Genomic DNA, 19,644 nt, shown 5'->3' on the forward strand with positions numbered 1-19,644 from the left:
CAATCTACACTGTTAATTACATAGGTTAGTTTATTAAACTATATATTACTACCTTGCTAGTAATATATCACTATCCTATACTATATGTTACTAGGTTATAGTGTCATGAATTTTCAACAAATGTACAAGGATTTCCAGATGTCATCTTTTTTTTTTTTTTTTTTTTTTTTTTTCCCTAGTAGGAGAATTCAAAAGTCTCACAAGCATTGATTATCTTGCAGAATTCCCACAGGTACTTTATTTTACAGTTGATTTTGCTGCTTTTGTTGGCATTCAGTCCATTGTTACTTGCTGGTGTGGATAATTACACATCCATCCACTTGAAATCCACTGAATCCATGCTTCATTCTCTCAAAATAATTTCCATGTGGATTAATTATAAGATCATGATGGGCTGCTGGGTGAATTTGTGAATCATTTCAGTTGGCAATTAAGGTAGTATATCATAAATAAATGCATATTGCAGCATATGTTTTAAGTCACATCATACTGGATCCACTCTTTCTCAGGCTTTCTGTAGGAGAGGTATTCCTTCAATGACTTCAATAATATAATGCTTCTACTTCCTAGTTTTTACTTGTTTGATAGAAGCATGATGAAGAGATGAACAGAATGCGTGTGGAAATCAACTTCCCTCTCTCCCTTTTGTCACTGCAGAGCTTTATTGCCTGTTCAGGTCTCTCCTTATCCTCCTGTTCTTTGTTCAGATGCTGGCAGTACATCAGCAAGTTAATCTGTGTGTTACTTGGCCTCAGAAATTGAATTATTTTCTTAGGAAATACCTTTACTTGTATACATACATGTAAATCTTGCAGCACTTAGCTACACAGCAACATCTTCACTATGTGAGCTGCCTGAGTGTAAGGAACAGTAAAATCATTGTTTTAAAAAGTCTGACTAGTTAGTTAAAAACGAACCCAATTGATTTGGATTTCTTAGCTGTTGATTTTGAATTGGGTTTTCTCAGATGTCCTTTTATTTTAGCTGTTATTTTGCCTTGTATTATACTGATTGCACAGTGTGGCAATGAGATTTTCTAGAATAACACTATCCTTACAGCTTGTCTCCCTCACTGTTGTAGGACTGAGGTGCAGGCACTGTCTCTGGGAGCTGTATTGCTAGGTAGTTTGAGTACACACAATATGAGTCACCTCCGTCATACGATGTGCAACAGAACTTGAATTGCATAAATAGTTATACATGTGGATGAAGTGAATTAGTTCATACAAAATTTAGATTGCTTTTAGGCTTCTGGTTTAATCTTCTAACTCTGCAATATGGCTGTCCTTGGAGATCATAAAATGTCATGCATACCTTTCACTGACTGAGTACTCGGTGGCTGGCTGTATCCTAGATAGGAAAAGGATATCAACAGCTGTCTTGCTAAGGTGCTTTCTGACTTTTCAGACACATTGTAAACCACATTTACTAGTGCACATACCCTATCCAGGTATTTATGGTCTGAATTCGCAAACTTTTCAAAATTCTCCGTAGGACTGAAATAATTTTTTTTTCTATTGAATTTTTCTTTTTAATTTAAAACAAAAAAAAGCTAAAATGTCACTTATATTTAGTTGTGTTTCTGTTTTACTTGTCTTTGCCACAGTGTCATAATACAATTCAGGAATATTGTTGAATTTTTAAGCATTAAGGTGTTTTGGATTTATTTTTTTTTCAGAAAGCAGAAAAAATAGCATGGTCTTTCCAAATAATTGATTCTTCAACCTTCCTCAATGATAGACTTAACCTAAAAATCAAAATTTGAAAACTATCAACTGTTTTCTTATCCCTGGCATTAACATGACGTTTCTGATAAGACTCAGCCCTTCTAAAATTGAATGTGTTGGAAAATTCCCCATCCCCTTCCATAGGACAGATTTATGTTCATTGTCATCACTAGTCTCTGGTGTACTTGGCTTCTTCTTCTTTATTTCTTATTATTTGTTGCAGTGCTTCACTAACTTCTTAATTTACTCAAGACTTAAAAGCAATCTTACAGATCTCTAAGAGAAAAGGAAGAAATGCATCGATGAGCTTTTGCTGTAAGATTTCCCATTTTGTTTTGATTGTCCTCCACATCAGTGAGGCTTGTTTGGATAGATCCTGTACCAAATAGATGGTTACTGAAAACTGCAATGAGGCATTCTTTCTAACTAAAGTTGACACACCTGGACTTCAACCTGCATATACAATAGACTTGTATTTTGCTTCTTTTGGTGAGGAGTGAGTTACCTGGCCTTAATTTTAGTCTGAACCACACACTGCCTACCTCTTACCTTAGCCATACCACCACGTGCTACTGATTTGTCTCTTATTAGTTTGTTGTCTTAACTGGTAGCCTTTTAACTGTATCCTTTTCAAGTAACATTGAATATGAGTTTGCTTCTGAGAACTGAAGTACATTTTCAAACTCTAATGTGTTGAACCATTAAGAAACAGGAGCCGTACTGCCATTTCTCTGCCATCACCTGAAACTGAGTATATCCATCCATAAACTCAGCATGTTGTTGTCTGTCCGGTTTAACCGTAGTAACCTAACTGCTTGCACTATTGGCTTTCTGTAGTGGTAGAGGGGAAAGTTTCACAGCTGCCTGTATACCTGCTGAGGTGAGAAACCCAAAGGAGAATAGGATAGAAACATGCCTGTGTCTGCTGGAGGACATTACAGTAGTTTGTGTTATCATAGCAATAGGACGTTTCTCATGAAGCAGGTTGCCATTACACAAGGTAACATCCTGTGTTTCTACAGGCCTAACAAAGATGCGCATCTCCCACCTACAGGAGGAAAAGGGCCACGCAGGGAGTAAACAGTTATAGTTTTCTTATTCTGTGTCTTAAACCACATTATAATAGTTTCCATGTCGGTCCAAGTTGAATCAGTGAGCAGTGCCCCTTACAGAATATACATCTTATAAAGACAGCCGGTGTGTGATACGCTTTGAAGCCAATAGGATTTGGAGACAAAGGCAACAACTCAACACTTGAAGAAAGTATGTACTACGAACTAGTCAGTAGGATAATTGTAAATAATGTCTACTTTACTTTGCTCAGGTGGTATAAACAGAGCATACCCAGATAAAATAATTTAAAAATGTATTGATCCCTTGGACTAAAATGATTGAAACTTGGTTTGATGTAGCCATCGATATTCTGTAACAAAGCACCATCGTTTTGCTACTGAAGCAAACAATTTTCTTATTACCCTATTTCCAATAACTAGGTTTTAAAATCAGTTAAAAATCTGTGGGTGACCTGAAACCAGTTTGATTTTACAAAAGTTGAATGTTTTACATAGCAAATACTGCCAAGTTGGTAACAATAACAGCTAGGAGCAGCAACTTGATCAAAGCTGGTAACTTGCAAAGCAATCAAATCTTGTTTTAATTTTTTTCTAGAGTTTCCTGGATGGAGAAGACAAAGATGGTCTCTTCCCCTGTGCTCAGCACGCACGGTACCTATCAAGAACGCTGTCTCCTTATTGCGAGCATGGCTTGGTTCGCTCCAGTCCAGGAAAATATGCCAGAAAAAATTCTCAGAATACATCTAACGCATCTAACTCAAATTCAAGTGTCACTACATCAAGTACACCAAGAAAACGCTCTGGACTTTCATGCAGTTGCTCCACTGATAGTTTTGTGAGCACTAGTCGTTCCCAGAGGCATCAAGGAAGCAACTCCAAAGTTTGCAGTGGGGATCTTCTAGACAGGCACTCCGAATTCTTTACTGGTAGCCAAAAACCTTTTACTCCACGCACCTTAATATCAGATGCTAAATCTTTCCTGTCGGAGTACAGGTATTACACTCCTTCTCGAAGGAAGAGGAAAAATCACTGCAAGCAGCATGTGGAAGCTCAAACGCAGACTGATGCGATCAGGTACAGAGATTAAAACTATTTTGAAACTGTGGAATTTAGATGTTATTGTAACAGTATCTTCATAAAAGCAACATGTTTTGCTCTCATTTATCTTTGTATAAAACCAGAATAATTATTCTGAAATTATTCTAGATACAACATAGCAAAAGCTAGAACAGAATGTGACTTTCATTTTTTCAGTGGCATATTTTGTTGTCTTCTCTCTGGAGCATCTAATTTCATCTATACAAATTGGATACAAAATTCCAGTAAATCCAAACTGTGGGATCTCACATCTGCTGGGAATAGTCATTCCCTCTCTTTGGTTTGCTCTCTCTGGTGTATAGTTGTGCTTTCTGTCTTCTAAACAATTAACCACTATAAGCGTGCAAGTAGTTCCCCACTGTTGCCCCTGTAGTCTTATACTTTCCAATTCGTTAATTAATACATCATGCAAAGATCTTTTTTTTTTTTACGCTCAAGGGGAGCTCTTTATTGTATTTTTATCATTTTAATTTAAATGCCTTCAGATGTATCCTGTATGAAAATATTTAAACAAAATTAATGTCCTTATCTTGCATTGAACTCCTCCTTCTCAAATTAAAAAGTTTTGATTTGGTTTGTTTTTACTGATACTACCTCCTAAAAAGAAATCTTTTCTTTTCTATCCTCAGTGCCTGCGTGTCTAACTCTGGTTTTGTCCTAGAACAAAGTAGGAGTTTCCCAAGACTGGAATTATGATAGCTTCGAGACTGTATTGCAACTATTGATTTTCTGGCTGTGGGTCACATATTTTCCTGGTACACTTTTAATATATAGGATCATCTCCATTCTCAATTCTGAACAATTATTTTGGATAATTTAGTTATTCCCTGTAAATATGCAGCTAAGTAATGGATTTGGATAACCTATGTATGACTGTTGTCATCCTTCAAAATGAACTTAGTTTCATTATGTGAATGGAAGTCTGACAGAAATTTTCTAAACTGTCCAAGACATTTACTAGGTCCCATTCAGACTGATGGGAAATTTCCAGGGGCAGTGGTATTCTCATCCTGCATATTTTGAAAGTAGCCACCTTGGAAATCTAATACATCTCTAAATTTTGTAGCTTTCCATCTGCGGACAAAGTGTCTGAGAGAAGAGTTCTGACTGAACAGCAGAAGATTGCACTGAAGGTAATACAGTCATCATCTGTCAATCATCTGGGTACTTACCACACCCTTCACCATCATTTTGAAGTGTATACTTTGTCTTTGCCACAGCAGTGTACAAGTGATTTAAGTTTCATTGTCTTTATTGTCATGAAATGAATTAGTTCTGTAGAGGAGAGAGAGTTTTGAAAGAATGAGCAGAAACAATAAGAAAAATATATTGAGGCATGTGAAGACATCTTAGGATACTACAATTTTTTTTCCAACAGTTTTTCCAAGTGCACTATTGCTTAAATATCTGTTAAAGACATAGATCATTAGTACCTTATTTTTCAGCAGAAGAAGGTACCTCTTCTTCAAGGATTTTTTTTTCTTCATTTTTACATTGGATAACCTATTCCAAAAAGCCCTTGACAGAAGAATTGGAACCGAGGAGTCCCTTCCTCTGAGGAAGCACCCAAAACAGAGGGTGGTGAAGTTTTCCTTGATAGTGTTTGCTTTCTGTCTTGCTGAATGTATAGGGACTGCTTTAATGAACAATCACACCACTATCAAATTCTACCTGCTCCTAGTATTTTTTTGTCAAAGTCACAGAAATTTTTGCATCCTTTGTTTTGATTTGAATTGTGTGTTTGTGTCAATTTAATTTAGTTGTTTGGTTATTTGGCCTTTCAGAAATTGCCTTAGTGGGTGGTGGTTTAAGATTATTACATTTTAAAGATGAAATGAAGTACCAGCATCTTTGGGAGGCAGAAGGAAGCAGGAAAAAGACCTGATCTATTTCTTCAAATATGAAATTATTTTGTCTTAATTTGTACTATTATTTGCATGGAAGAGCTTGATCAGAAGTTAGGTTCTTATTTTGTGCTTTACCTTGTAGCCACTATACAGACAAGTCCTTAATCAAACAGCCCTGTCAAACATAAGAGAAGTGCTCGAATAACTGCGGGCTTTCTTCCTGAATAAGGGCTACCAGGTCAGACTCTTTGTGTCTCTGGCTTAATAAAGCAAATAATTTTGGTTTATTCATTGGAGGAGAAGGGTGAGAGAGAATATGTATTTATAGCTTTACTGAAAATGGGATAGCAACTATACCTGAATTGATCTGCATCTGCAGCTGACTTTAAGAAAAGGTTAAATGAGCATTCAGAAGGCTTCATTCCAGTTCCACGAAGAACTTCAGGTTTCATTTCAAAACTGTCATATCTGACTTTTTCTTTGGCTCTTGTAAAAGTGACAACAGTAAGTCATGCAGCTTTACAGGGGCCCTTTCAGAGTATTATCATTTAAAATGCAGGCAGTTGGCAACTTCACCTTCCATCATTTTTGTGCAAGCAGCTCAAGAGATGTGATTTACAGTGCTGGTTCCTATTTTTGCCTACAGAATTTTACTCCTGTTGGTAACATGAACCACCTCTGGCTTTTAGAGGATTCCACATCTCCTGTTACCCCTGACTAAAATTTGGATGTCAAAGCTGATGGCCCTTTGCTGCCACGTGTCTCAGCTTATCCCCCCAAAAATTTGTAGGGCTGCTTAATCACAGATAATTATTAGGTTCATTTTCGTGGTAAAATTTGCTGTGTATTTGCACTGATAATAAAGATCTTATCTCTGTGTTGTAGGCTGAAGATAGAAGATACACCATGGATGAGCCTGAGAGAGAAATAACTGCTTTTCCATACTCCTTCCTAAGGTGACTCATTTACAGCAGGAAGGAATATTTGAAGCATTCCTTCTTGCTTTCTATGCAGCTTCTTCTTAGGCTATAAGCCTTCACTACCAAGTCTCTTCTCACAGGACTTTTGGTTGTTTTGTTTGGTTTTTTTTAGATCAATGGCCTATCCCAACTTCAAAATTCTTTATTTTCTTATAATAAAGTTCCACGGGGAAGCCAATTGAGAATGAGACTAATGACATTAATACAGCTGTTAGTTCTGTCCATCTGAGCTTAAAAACTATATATTTTTTTATACAGTGCTACAACTAAGTAGTGGGTTGGTATTCCAGTTGGTATTTCTTTTTGGGGAAAAAGGGTCTCCAGGCATCCAGCCTTATGAATCTGTGATCTGCGAGAATTGCAGACCAGAGGCATGTGCCACATCTTTTTCTGAAAATGTAACACTGAGATTTAAAATATTGTCTACAATACAAGAACAGTGTTGGAAGTCAGGCCAGAGCCCCCGGCTCCCAGCTGATTCTCCCCTTTGCTGACCTATGTATCATGCTTGACTTGCTGATTTGCTTTCCGGCCTTTTCATACAAAGGCATTTGTACCTGAGTAACGATTGTACCCGGAGTAAAATAAGCGCTCTTATGGGTAGTGGAGATCTATATAGCATCTGAAGTAACACTGAGGTCTTTTGAGGTATTAGAGCACTGCATCTTGTGAGTTGTTATGGTACTCTTGAACCATAGTCTTTCAAGCTTCAGTGTAAGCAGTGGCTTTTGCTACAGGAGCAGGGTTTGGGGTGTTCTGGTGGGCTTTTTCCAAGAGCAACTGGGATAACGGCACTGCATGGCTCCAAAAGAAAGTGAAATGCAAGGTAGTGTAAAGGGTTTTTTTAGAATGCTGCTTTCTGCTCTTTCTTACCCTCTGATTTTTTGATTAGAGAGACAGCGTTGTATTCTCAGCAGCCTTCAGCAAGGAGGACTATTGCAGATGAGTAAGTATGCTGAAACTGTTTTTCTGCTAGTTTGCGATATTAAACTAGAACCCTTCCTCAAAACTGATGAACTCGAAAGAGTAAATGAGGACTCAGAATCAACTGTTGTTCACAATCTACAGTAGAATTGACATGACTATGAATTGTATAATACTTAACAATTTCCATGTGAATCAAAAAATGAATTAAATTCATTTTAACTTTGGAAGAAAGATAGACTTCTCTTATTAACCAGTGGCTACACTTTAAATTCCTTTTTTGGTCTGTAACTTGTCTGAAGCAAACATTGGCAGGATAAAATATTGAGTTTAGGGGCGTTCTTACCACATTTCTGCTCTGAAATTTGATGAGAATCAGGAGAGTTTTGTGTTATATTCAGAAACGCTGCCAATGCTTTATTGTTTGACCTTAGGAAAGTTGCCTAATTCTTTATTCTTTGTGCTTTAGGACAGGCTTGTTCTTGCCTAACTTCAAGGATATCTTTCTCTCTTGATGATAGGGGAAACCAAAATGACAATCTGCAGGCTGGACGAAAAAAATTACATTATGAAAGTCATGCAAGATGTATCCCATTTTTTATTTTCTGTTTGCAAAGACTGGAGGATGATTCGATAGAGCTTGATTGGATACTTTGGGATATTTAGGAAGATGCTATGAAAAAGAAACAGCACTGAAATCTTTTCTTTTGGGGTTTTCTTTCTTGTTTTCCAAACAACTCCAAACTGTTGGAGAGTCTCCCATTTAGAGTGATTGGCATCAACAAGGCTTTAAGAGGTATTAAAATAGAGACAAATTTCATCAAAGACATGAAAGCCACATCTCACACTAACAAGGATATTGTACATCAAAGAGTTGTTGTTTGAAAGGAATGGAGGTTGTCAAATAAGCGGTTAGATTTTTCTGAGATTCCAGTGAGGATTAGCAATTTTCAGCTGCAGTCAGGTTCTCTAGAAGTCCCCTTGGAAGCCTTTACTGAGAGCACGAAACTGCAATTTTCCACTTTCTTCCCAGTTACCACCCCTTTCCTCTTGAGTGCAAAGCAGGTTCTGAACACTTTCCAAGATTTGCCAATTTCCTCACTCGGGATCTCTGTGCTAATTTATACCACAACAGAAATTTACCATAAACACAAAGCACCATAGTGACCTTTCTAACAGTCTGATATTTTACACAGGGTTTTTAATTATTATTCTAACTGAATGAAAGTCTTAGTTTTTCCTGCTAGAATTACTTTTTTGAAAAATAGCAACCGATGCCAAGAACTATACAATCTTCTTAATGGCATTGCCCATAAAGGTGATTGGACCTACTGCATTGTGTAATACATGTCTCTATTTTAAAACATTTAACGTTGGGTTTTCTATTCTCCCTGCAGAGAAGAAGAGCTTTTATATCTAGCTTTCATTGAAGATGTAACAAATGATATTCTTAGCCTTGGGCTATTTTCTAACAGGTGGGTTCTGGTTTTCAAATTTGTAATGCTGTGTCAGAAACACATGGACTCTGTAAGAAAGGGAAGTAGTGTTTAGTAATCATTTCTTTGCCTTTAAGAATGTATAGATACACAGTTACCTCTTGCTTTTGTTTTGTTTCCTTTTCTTTTTTGCTTTATGTAAGATAGGAGAACTAGGAAAGACCTGTGGGTCATCTCCTTTGATCTGCTGCTATACCACGAGATAAAGCCTCTGTTAGAAAATGGCCTGAAACACTAGGTGGAGTGATGCTAAGAAGAAATTATTTTACTCTGCAACATCTGTTTTGCTAAATAGTCTAAGCTACTAATCCTTCACACAGCAGATCCTCCATCTCCTTTCTGTCCTTATTCCTGTTCTAATATGAATTCAGTCTTCAAGACGGGTTGTCAGGATTACATACTGTGTCAGATAAGGGCTCACTGGTTGCTAAATGGTATTTTTTTTCAATAATTAAACAATAAGCTATGATACAATTCACGTATTTGAGTAGTAGCCCCAAATTCTTTTCCGTATCAATTCCTTCTGATAAACAACTCTGTTTATAGCAAAAAAATATCCTGCAGTGTTTCTGACACAGAGTTTTAACCCATTTTTACAATTCCATGTTCAGGGCAGTCTAATTTCAGCATAATATTCTGATCTTTCTCTGGGTTGATAATGTTCCCAGCTGTTTTTCTATTCTGCGCACTCTCATTTTTTTCCACATCAAGGCTATCAAGGAGAATGTTTAATACACTAAATCCAAAAAGTAATATTTCAGAAATTTCAAGAGCAGTCTGGTTATTTTTACAGTAATGTTGACTTCCCTTAAAACCCTTCTTGCACTTTTTTTTTTTTTTTTTTTTTTAATAATTTCTCATGTAAGCTAGATTAAATTCACTTGACCTTCTGGAAATCTGTTCTGGTGACTGTGTACCTTAGTTGTCACAGAATACTACCTCTGTATGAAATTTGTTCTCCACCTTAAGCAATGGAAGAGAGCTTTTGGGACTGTGTACTTTTCCATGGATTTTTTTCTGAAGCTGGATTTTATTACTTGAGTACATCAGCCACTATGGTGCACCTAAGATATTTTTGATACTTCAGTGTGCCAGCACAACCACCACTGGATTGTTGGTTTCTCCCACCATGTAGACCCAACAGACCAAACACACTACAATGGTTACCCGCCATGGTTACTGTGGGCTGCCCACAGCTGGGTCTGCCTGCTGAGCACGCATCCAGTGGGATACTGACTCCAGGTAGCCCGTTTTGTGAGAGAGCATAATTGAAACAATCTTAGTGGTCCTATTCAGCTAAGAAATGACACTGAAAACCTAAGGTCATTAATTTATATAGATCTGCTAAAAGTTGTTTTTCTTCTTGTTAAATCATTTAATTGTTTATTTGTAGAGTTCTGGAAGAACTGTTTGAGTGTCATATACAAGAAAATAAGAACCATTTGGATGAGGTAGGTGCTGCCCCTCTAATATTACCCTCTCTGCATATGACTTCAGCAATGTTTCCAAAGCACAGTGGAAACGCACTGATATATTTGCTGGTAAAGGTAACCAGAATGCTCATTGTAGAGCATCTCTCTCTGTAAACGAGCTTTGCAGACTCCTGATTTACCATGATCCATGAGTCACAGGCACAGTCACAAAAAAGGGACAATAGTAATCTCAGTTTGGTGATACTTGCTGTATAATTTAGTCACTTGATTGTAAGCAGCCTCCCTTTCCTTACATCAGAATTAAGCCTGGGTAGATAGGGGCCAGGGGGGCTGGAGAAGTGTCACCCCTTTCTTCCTTCATTCCCTAGAGCAAAATGCGCCACTTGTTGGACGTACTGAAAGCAGACCTGGGCTGCAGCCCGGGCAGCAATGCGGAGCAAATCCACGCAGAATGGGAAGCCTTTGACTCACTGGATCTGCAAGAGTTTGATACGATGGGAGAGCTTGAGTTTCCCAGTAAAAGTCAGAGGCAAAGAAAAGCTACAAAAAGTGAAGACTTCTTTGGGGCCATGGAATTACCGTTAAAGGAACCAAACAAATGTGAATCGCCAGTATACAGGGAAAGTTCAAAGGAGACATGGAACAAGGATGACTTTTCAGAAGATGTTGCTAAAATGATGGATGTTGGGACAGAGTCTCACTCTTGTGTGAAAGCTGAAGAAGACCCAGACACCTCTCCCTCACATGAAGCAACTTTAAACTTGATTACTTGTGACAGTGATTTGGAAGTCAACAGGGAACTTGATGATCTTGAAGAAAACTTTGTGGAGGCCCTTCAGATCTCACATGACTATTCATAATAGTAGCCAAAAATATAGCTGTTAAAATAGGGGTGGAGCTAGTTCTGTGGAGAACTGCCATTTGTTAAATACTAGTAAATTATTTGTTTTATTTTCAGTTTATTTCTGTTTCAACACTGCTAAAGTCTCTGTAGCAGGGTATTATTAATTGGGCATTAATTATTCTCTTTAGTAATGTAGACCATAAAGGGTAAAGTTTCAGTTATCAAAAAAAAATTGTATATTTTGTCTATAATTGTATAACTGGGAACTAATTTTTGAGAATATTGAAATAGATGTATATTTTTAGAAAGCTGTAATAGCACATTATTAAATATTTATTGGTTTTTATTTATAATGAATAAATTAATTGGTGGCACAGTGCTAGTGCAGTTGTGGTCCTGCTATAAAGATCCAAGATATTTTTAGTCTGCAAGAATTCAATTTATCCACATCAAAACAAGGTATACTACATACCTGCAGAGCAGGGGTGGAACTGTTTGTCCATCCTGGAAGAAGGCAGCATTTTTTCCCCTCTCTTAATGTTCAGTCCATATTTTGATGTTAAATCCCATTGAGGCATGAAGTTCTTATCAACTTTTTTTGCTTTTACAATACCTGTAGAACATAAGAAACATACCTTTTCCTTGCATTACCTGGGGTGAAATCAAGAATGGGTGTGTACAGGCAACTTTCCAAACATAAGAATTTCTTTTGGTGGGAGTAGAGGATCATTCCTTCTTTGACCCTCAACCATGGATTTAATTGTCTTATTCCTTGTACCAAGAGGTATAAAGAGTCAGTTTGCAGTATTAGCTGCTCTCAGTCTTTGCCTAACCTCCTGTCAGCTTTCCTGCCTGAAAAGGACATTCATCTCTTGCTACTGCATATGGCAGCTCTTGAGCTGTTTAATATGCATCTCTCTTGTTTGGTTGGTTTACACGCAGCTCTTGAGCTGTTTAATCCTAGATGTCTATGATTCAGCTGGTGTTTCTGGAAAGTGAATGCTGCAGCAATTTTTAAACTTCACAACACTAAAATACATGGTTCAGTTTCTTGCATTAATGACAACCTTGGCACAGCATTCTGCATCAAGCTTTGGTTTTGAAAAAACCATGAGTTGGGTACCAATTGATGATTCAGACAATCTAGTAGAAAACACATCAGGCATCTTGTACAGCAAATGGAGAAAAGGTGGTCTATTTCATGGTTAAAGTTTACATTGAAGTTAGTGCATGCATTGCACAAAACCAGCCCCAATTTCTTTGTCTAATTGACGTACAGCTATTACCTGGCATTCACGTTAGTGGAGGATGAGCTTAACAGGTTCTGAGGAAATGCTGGGAAGTTCTGTTGTCTTGCTGTAGGTGAGGAACTGTAAGAAGCCCTAGGAACTGGGTAAAGCCTGTCCCCAAACGCCTCTTAGGTTTGGTCTTAATCTGCTTCCTCCAAGGACACACCCAAGTGGGTACAGTTCATACAGACAACTGCTACCATCTGCCTCTCCTGTGGCTCATGAGTTCTACCAAAGACTATCTATTCTGTAAGCCAGATGACCAACTGCAGCTATAAGTAGCTCCAATAGACATACACCACTGCTTCTCTTGTGAAGCATAAACTTTTTTTTTTTGGGGGGGGAGGAATGAAATCTTAAAAAAAAAACTCTAGAGAAAGCCAATCAAACAAAAGCAATATTTCTGGTAGTCATCAGCATTGCAGTACAGAATATAATTCCCCCAAAAAAAAGCAAAAGGCACTTTCCTGGCTGCCTTGGCCACAATAATAAATTACACTTGTTGACAGTGACAGCAAACGAGGGTGTGTTTTAGCCATGTACATGTGGCTGTGCAGATGGGCAGTAGCCTTTCATCTGCTGCACTCGGCTGGCTGGCTTGAAGGTCTGGCCTGCAGCTTGCATGCTCTGGCTCACTGAAAATTAGGTAAGATAACGCGAGGCTTTTGCATCCTTCCATCAGAGCTTGTCTTGTTGAAATGACACACACCCACAGGACTGATGCGGTGCGGTGCAGGGATGGTTTGTCCTCGATCACAGTGACTAAAGCCCTTCTCCCATCCCTGAGGAAACTTCCTCTCTATTCCTTACCCCCCAGAGCTGAAGGGCAGGTGGCACCGAGGGAACTACTGTTTCTGTTGTAGGAATAATTTTAACACAGAGGGACTGCTTAGAAAACTGAAGAGCATGGTTAGATGTATCCAAGCATAAAGCCTGTTTGCTTCTCAGCCAGGATTTCACCCACTCTTGGGGCCCTCCATTCCGAGTTCTCCAGTCTTGGTCAATAATGGAATTGAGGGTTTTTTTTCCCTACCTATGGCTACAGTTGTATAACCTGCACATCATGAAAAAAGATCTCTCAGCAAACTGGCTTGTGGTCAATGTTAGTCTGATTAAAGATTAATAAGAATGTCACATATAAATTCCACAAATAAAAAATCGTAAACACCAGAGCAGTGAAAGTGGTCATGACATCACCACAGAAAGGTGCAAATAAGGACATACTCATTTCCTGTAGTATAACACAAAAATAAACAAAAACTGTTTCTTGACCATATTTTCTGCTAATGAGCTGTCTGAACATCAATGACTTTTTTTGTAGGTAGATGGAACTTAAAAGAAGTAAATACGTACATTAAAACAGATCTTTCACAAAGAAAGCATCTGTCTGCCTAAACCATAACTGTGAACATTTCTTGGATCCAGAGTGAAATTTCTAGTAAAGAACCAGAAGATTGCACACCCCAGTATCCAAGCAGCTGGAGCAGTCAGCCCAGTCCAAGGAACTGGTTTCTCTTAGAACAGCCACTCCCACTGGATAGCAGGGGGAAAAGCAGAAAAGCGTTCTAGAGAGATGTTATCTATATGAAGTCAATTAGTTTATCTAGAGATCCAAAAGCAAATTCAGGCTATCCAGGGCTTAAAACTTTCTCCCTTTTATTCACTTTTACTTTAAGGTGGTGCTTCAAACATAAGTTGTTTAAGCAACTTAATATGCAAGCCTGACCGACATCACTGATAAGATGAATCAATGGTGCAAGCTTTGGGGTTTTTCCTGGGTTGTTTTTGGCTTGGGGTTTGCTTTTTTTTTTTTTTTTTTTTCCTGTGTGTCTTATCACCTTTTTACTTGGTGATACGCTCAGGTCTTGGCACAAGCAATAGCAGAACAAGGTAGTCACAACACCATTACAAATCTGAATGCTTCAGAAGTTCTTAGGAGCAGTCGGCAGCTGTGATCTGCAATGTAAAGACTGATTTCTGCCCAGATTTATGTGGGCGATGAGCACATTCGTAACATCATCAATGTTTACTTCAAATGGACAAAAGCCTGCTATTGTTACTTTGCTTTGTAACAAACCGGTCTCTTATCTTTAAAGCCTACAGTTTTGTCATCACCACTCTTGTTTTCAAAGGTAGGATTCTGTTTATTTACATAGCAAAGTGGGGCTTTTGGTTATTTGAAGTAAAGATTAATGTGATGAAAGAAAAAGATGCTTAGGTGTCTTAGGGTTGACCAGAAAACAAAAACCTGCAAGGAAAACACAAGTTATCATTTTATCCCTGATCGACCCCATGTCTAAGACACTGACACATTTTTCATTTAGGCTTAGCTGCGGAATGACTCCGGGGTCCTGCTTCTCTGCATTTCTGTACATTTTTACATAATTTATAGCTATGCAACAGTAGTTGTAGAATGATGCAGCTCAACTGATAATGTTTCATAATTCAAGTAGAAATGTCTCGATCAGACAGTAGGGAAAAAAGGGCTACTTTTTTCTCAGCAGTGATCTGTGTGAGGAGTATCAACAGGAGTACTGAAGCATTAACATAAATAAAAATTAGGTCCGGGAATTTCATTTGTAGCACCTAATAGGCTGGTTGAATGCAGTGACAGCACAGCTTCTAACCAGCAAGACATCCCCGTAACCAGCGAAAGGTAGCACTGCTGGGCCACGGCCTGGGGGAAGGAGAAATAGCAATAGAAAATGAATTTTAAAGGGAATGTAGGAAGAAAGGAAAGGGGAAAGGGAAATTGTTATTTATTCCATCTTTTAAAAAGTGGCGAGACCTATTATCAGGTAGAACACAGGTGTAGAGTAGAACTCTAGATGCCACTTGTTAATATTGGTCTTCAAAGATATTTCAGAGCTCCCTCATTTTTTTTGCTTTGTGGAAAACTTGTATTTGCTTTCTATTTGAGTATTTGAGACCTAAAAATTAATGAAAAAGAGAACACCCACAAAACTGTAACTCGAGGTGTACTTCAGGGAGCTATGGGAAACTCCAGTATCCCACTTTAGTTTTTTGCCCACCCAAGGCAGGAGCACACACCAATAAGCAAGCGCAGGGCACTGCAGACACAGGACATCTCTAAAGCCACCAAACCTTTCTCTGGCGCTTCCGAGGCACTTAACCTGCTGTTCCTGTGACTCAGGAGCTAACATCTGGTATGTACACAGACTACAAGGAACAGAACAGCAACCAGTGATTTAAATAAAAACAATTTCTCGCCCTCCAAAACAACCAAACCAGATACCCAACAGAAGTCCGATCTTCCCGTTTCCTTTATCAATAGTGAAATCCTCTTCATTCAGAAACAACCATCTTCAGTTTCTATTCCAAGCAGCAGCAAGTGGTATGCAAACAGGTGAGCCGTAAATTAATCTGCTGCAGCAGCATGGGTCACAACCAGTCAAGGGATTCAGTTTCAAAGCCTGCAGCAGGTCGTGGGCCAGCGGAAGCTGAGCATGTCACAGGGATAAAGCATCACCGGGAAGGGAACGAAGAATCGGCCGTTATCAGTGGCATGACAAATTATCAGCTGAGCTGTAGCGCAGCTGTAGCTCATCTCCATCTTAATCACCTTCAAGAAAACCAAGGTTTCTTGGTTTCTGTCAGGCAGTCGACAAGCAGCAACAAGAATAGTTAATTCAAGTGAAGGGAATGAAAATTAAGAATGCTGTGTCCACTGTGCACGGGACTTTCTGTTCTCTGTAGAGAGCCTCCAGAGCAGCTGGGCTCTCTCTTCAGGCCTCCCAAAGGGACTGATCCCTTTTAGCTCACCCACTAAGTTCATTCCAGCAGACAGCAATGGGCAGGAAGTGTGCCTGGCACTCAGGTGACAACAGACAGACATTACATTTGCATTCATCTTTTAAATGGTGAGACTGCCCTGCAAAAGGTGTGGGGTCTCATCCCAGCACCATGGTTCAGGCCGGAGGAATGCTAGAGGCGCCCAACACCCATCCCTGCTGGGTGCAGGCACGGGTGGCTGCTGCGCCCTCCTCTAGATCACAGGCTTCGGCACACACAGTCTCCCCTGCAATCCTGCCAGCCCTACCGCATCGGGGAATGAAATTAGACCTTGAGAAGGGCAAGTAAAAGCTACATAAATGGAGTAGGGAGGCATATGAAACTTGAGAGAGAAACTCGAACACAGCCTCAGCCTGGCAGGCCACAGAGCTATGCTGTCCCATTCTCATAGAAGACGGGCAGCGTGATCTGTAGCACGAGGTGCAGAGCACTCTGCAGTTATCCCAAGAATTCAGCAAGCCCGCAGGACTCCCCTTACAGTATCTGTGCGAGGGCTGCAGCATATCTTACATCTCACAGCAGCCAGAGATGAGTAACAGAACTGTGAGGTGACCCCAGCTCTTCCCAGCTATCTGTTTCTCTTGCTCATAAGCATGCTCGCATGCCAAATAAGAAGCAAAGCAGTGTGTCAAAGGCCATCAGCTCTCCTGTCAGCCTGAGAATTCCTTGCAGAACCTCAGAGGTGTAGCCTCTCCAACCAGAAATTCAGCTCAGAGGCATTTGGCACCCTGCTTTTTCCTGACGTTTGACACAAGCAAGACCAGAGATGATACAGATAGCACAGGTTTGGGAGCTGGCTATGAGGCTTCCCAAACGCTGGGAACAACCATCTCAGATAACAGTGGATTGTCAGAGAAAGATAGTAGAGCTCCTCGAGCTCTCATCTCAGTTTCCCTTTCTCCAGAAACCAGCTTGCATGATGAGTCTCCCCTCCCACCTTGAAAGTCTTAAGCCTTACACAGGGGCTTTCAGCTTACATGTAGGTCTTCCAAAGGCCCTCGCTGTAGCTTTCCATGCCATATGTTTTCTCCATGGCTGTTCCTCAATATTTGAACTTCTCAGAACCTCTATTCAGTTCACTTCATGGTGCAATCAGACCTCTCCAAAGGGCTCCCGGGCACATCTCCAGAACCAGCTCCTTGTTGTCCATCCCTTTACCTAAAGAAGCAAGTGATAGGTGAGAGTACACCCCTGCCATAAAGCACCCATGATGCAGTCTCAGGCACGCTCCAGTAACACACCTATGGGGCAGGTGAGCAATGGGACAGGCCAGCTCACGGCCAAAGTTAGCTTCACAGGTATCAGGACAATTCAGCCTGTAGTATTAGCGCAGTATTTCTGGTTTCTTTCAACAGAAAATGTAAATTAGCCTCAGTTCTGCTTATTTGTCATTATTTAAACACCAACATTGTGCGGAGGGATAAGGCTGACCTTTTGTCTTGAAAACAGGCTCAAATGGAGCATTTTCATTACAGTTTGATGGCATAAATGCACTGAAAGTGCTACACTCACCTTGGCAGCCCTCCTAACTAACACCATGGCACTAAGGATAAATTTTGCTCTGACTGCAGGGAGCGCATACACTCAGCAATGCTCCTTATTTTATGTAGATTGTTTTTTAACACAGTGCATCAAAGCTACTGCATCTAATACCTGTCGTTTGCATTCCTACCGCTGATTCTGATTGAGGTGGCTGTGGAACAGCTCCTTCAGCCCTTTAAGACCTAAGAGGAACTTGGGAAGAAGACAAATCCTTCATCAACCAACTACATTTGTTTCTATTTTTGGTGAACAATTACACTTTCCTCCTCTTTCCTAATTACATTTTGATCCTGACCACTAACATAGTGCAGTGTTTCCCTCTCCTTATGAAGGAGAAAACAGAGGACCTCATTTGGGCAGGGCATTGCTACAGGAACCCGTGCACTCTAGCAAGAGTCACAGCACATCTACAGAAGGTGGTAGGGATCATTTGCAGGTAAGGCCATCCAGCAGGACAGAGGAGGAAAGAATCACCTACCAACATCCTGTAAGGAACAAGTCCTTGGGCCAGTGTCCCAGGCAGATATTTCACCATGACAATTGGGATCAGCAGGCCAGCTGTCTCAGGCTGGCTCAGCCACTCTGGTACATGTGATTTTCTTCTTAATTGTTCTGGAGCTGATGTCAGGGACTGAATCAAACCCCAAGTTTTGATAGACTCGATTCTTGTCTATATACTTCTCTTTTTCAAGCCAGAAGTCACCCCCAAAAGAAAATCTAATCAGATTTACTGATTATCATAGCTGGCCTGCCTCTGCAAGATAGCTTTCAGGACCACAAGAATCAGGAAATCAAAACAATGTCATATTTTTAGTGTGTCAGTTAAAAGATGACTTAAAAAGGAAAATTGAGGCAGTACAATTCCCCAAGATTTATAGTTTCAAATTAAATTGTTTCTCCTAATTCAGGGAGAGAAGTAAACACTCAGTGACTGATGGAAGTTAAAGTGATAGAGACCTACAGCTCCTGGTCTTCAGGAGACAATTCAAATTTTTGAAATTCAGAGTGACCACTTGCTATTTCTGGAGGCTCAGAGACACTCACTTCAGAACAAATGAATTTATTTCTAAACTGCTATGCTGCAGGAAACTCAATAAACCCTGATAAATCTGCTAAAATAACACCTTCCACATTACCAGACTAAAACCAAACTATCTTCTAATGTCCTGAAGTCTTTTGCTAAACATTTTGTCAATGGAAAGACATTTTCAGCTTCAATCAGTCATGAACAGCACCGCATACAGACAGAAGAAATGAGATACACACATGCACACACAAAGTATGCAGTTCCTTCAAATCACTGATTGTCAGTACTAGCCAGGCTTGACAGGGGCTTTCTTCATAGGTACTTAACACCAGTGAAAATTCTTCATTCGCCTCTGGGTATGATAATTCGGGGTCTGTTCGTGGAAGGATTTGATGTCCTAAATTTACGTAAGGCGCATGGTTGTCATTTTAGAAATGGTTAATAATAATAATAATAATAATAATCTGAACCTCATCTGCAAGCTCTCCAAGTCTTTCCCAGTTGTTTTGTTTATTACAGCAGATATTTAAAACCCATAGAATAAGCAGGGC

At 39.5% G+C, this 19,644-nt stretch overlaps 1 protein-coding gene across 1 annotated transcript in view; it reads left to right on the plus strand.

The window, feature by feature from the left end:
• The window catches only part of SPATA7 (spermatogenesis associated 7), a gene marked incomplete at its 5' end in the record, with an annotated part of 43,910 nt that extends 32,131 nt beyond the window's left edge, over positions 1-11,779 (plus strand). Inside the window, 7 exons of the mRNA XM_082485592.1 lie at positions 3,396-3,874; positions 4,965-5,031; positions 6,631-6,701; positions 7,618-7,671; positions 9,047-9,124; positions 10,539-10,596; positions 10,947-11,779. Coding sequence (XP_082341718.1) covers positions 3,396-3,874; positions 4,965-5,031; positions 6,631-6,701; positions 7,618-7,671; positions 9,047-9,124; positions 10,539-10,596; positions 10,947-11,438 — 1,299 coding nt within the window. The 3' untranslated portion in view covers positions 11,439-11,779. The remainder of the gene's footprint in view (positions 1-3,395; positions 3,875-4,964; positions 5,032-6,630; positions 6,702-7,617; positions 7,672-9,046; positions 9,125-10,538; positions 10,597-10,946) is intronic.
• Positions 11,780-19,644: the final 7,865 nt, after the last annotated feature.

This window comes from Vanellus vanellus, assembly GCF_965231255.1.
Source record: "Vanellus vanellus genome assembly, chromosome: 6".
Lineage (NCBI taxonomy): Eukaryota > Metazoa > Chordata > Aves > Charadriiformes > Charadriidae > Vanellus > Vanellus vanellus.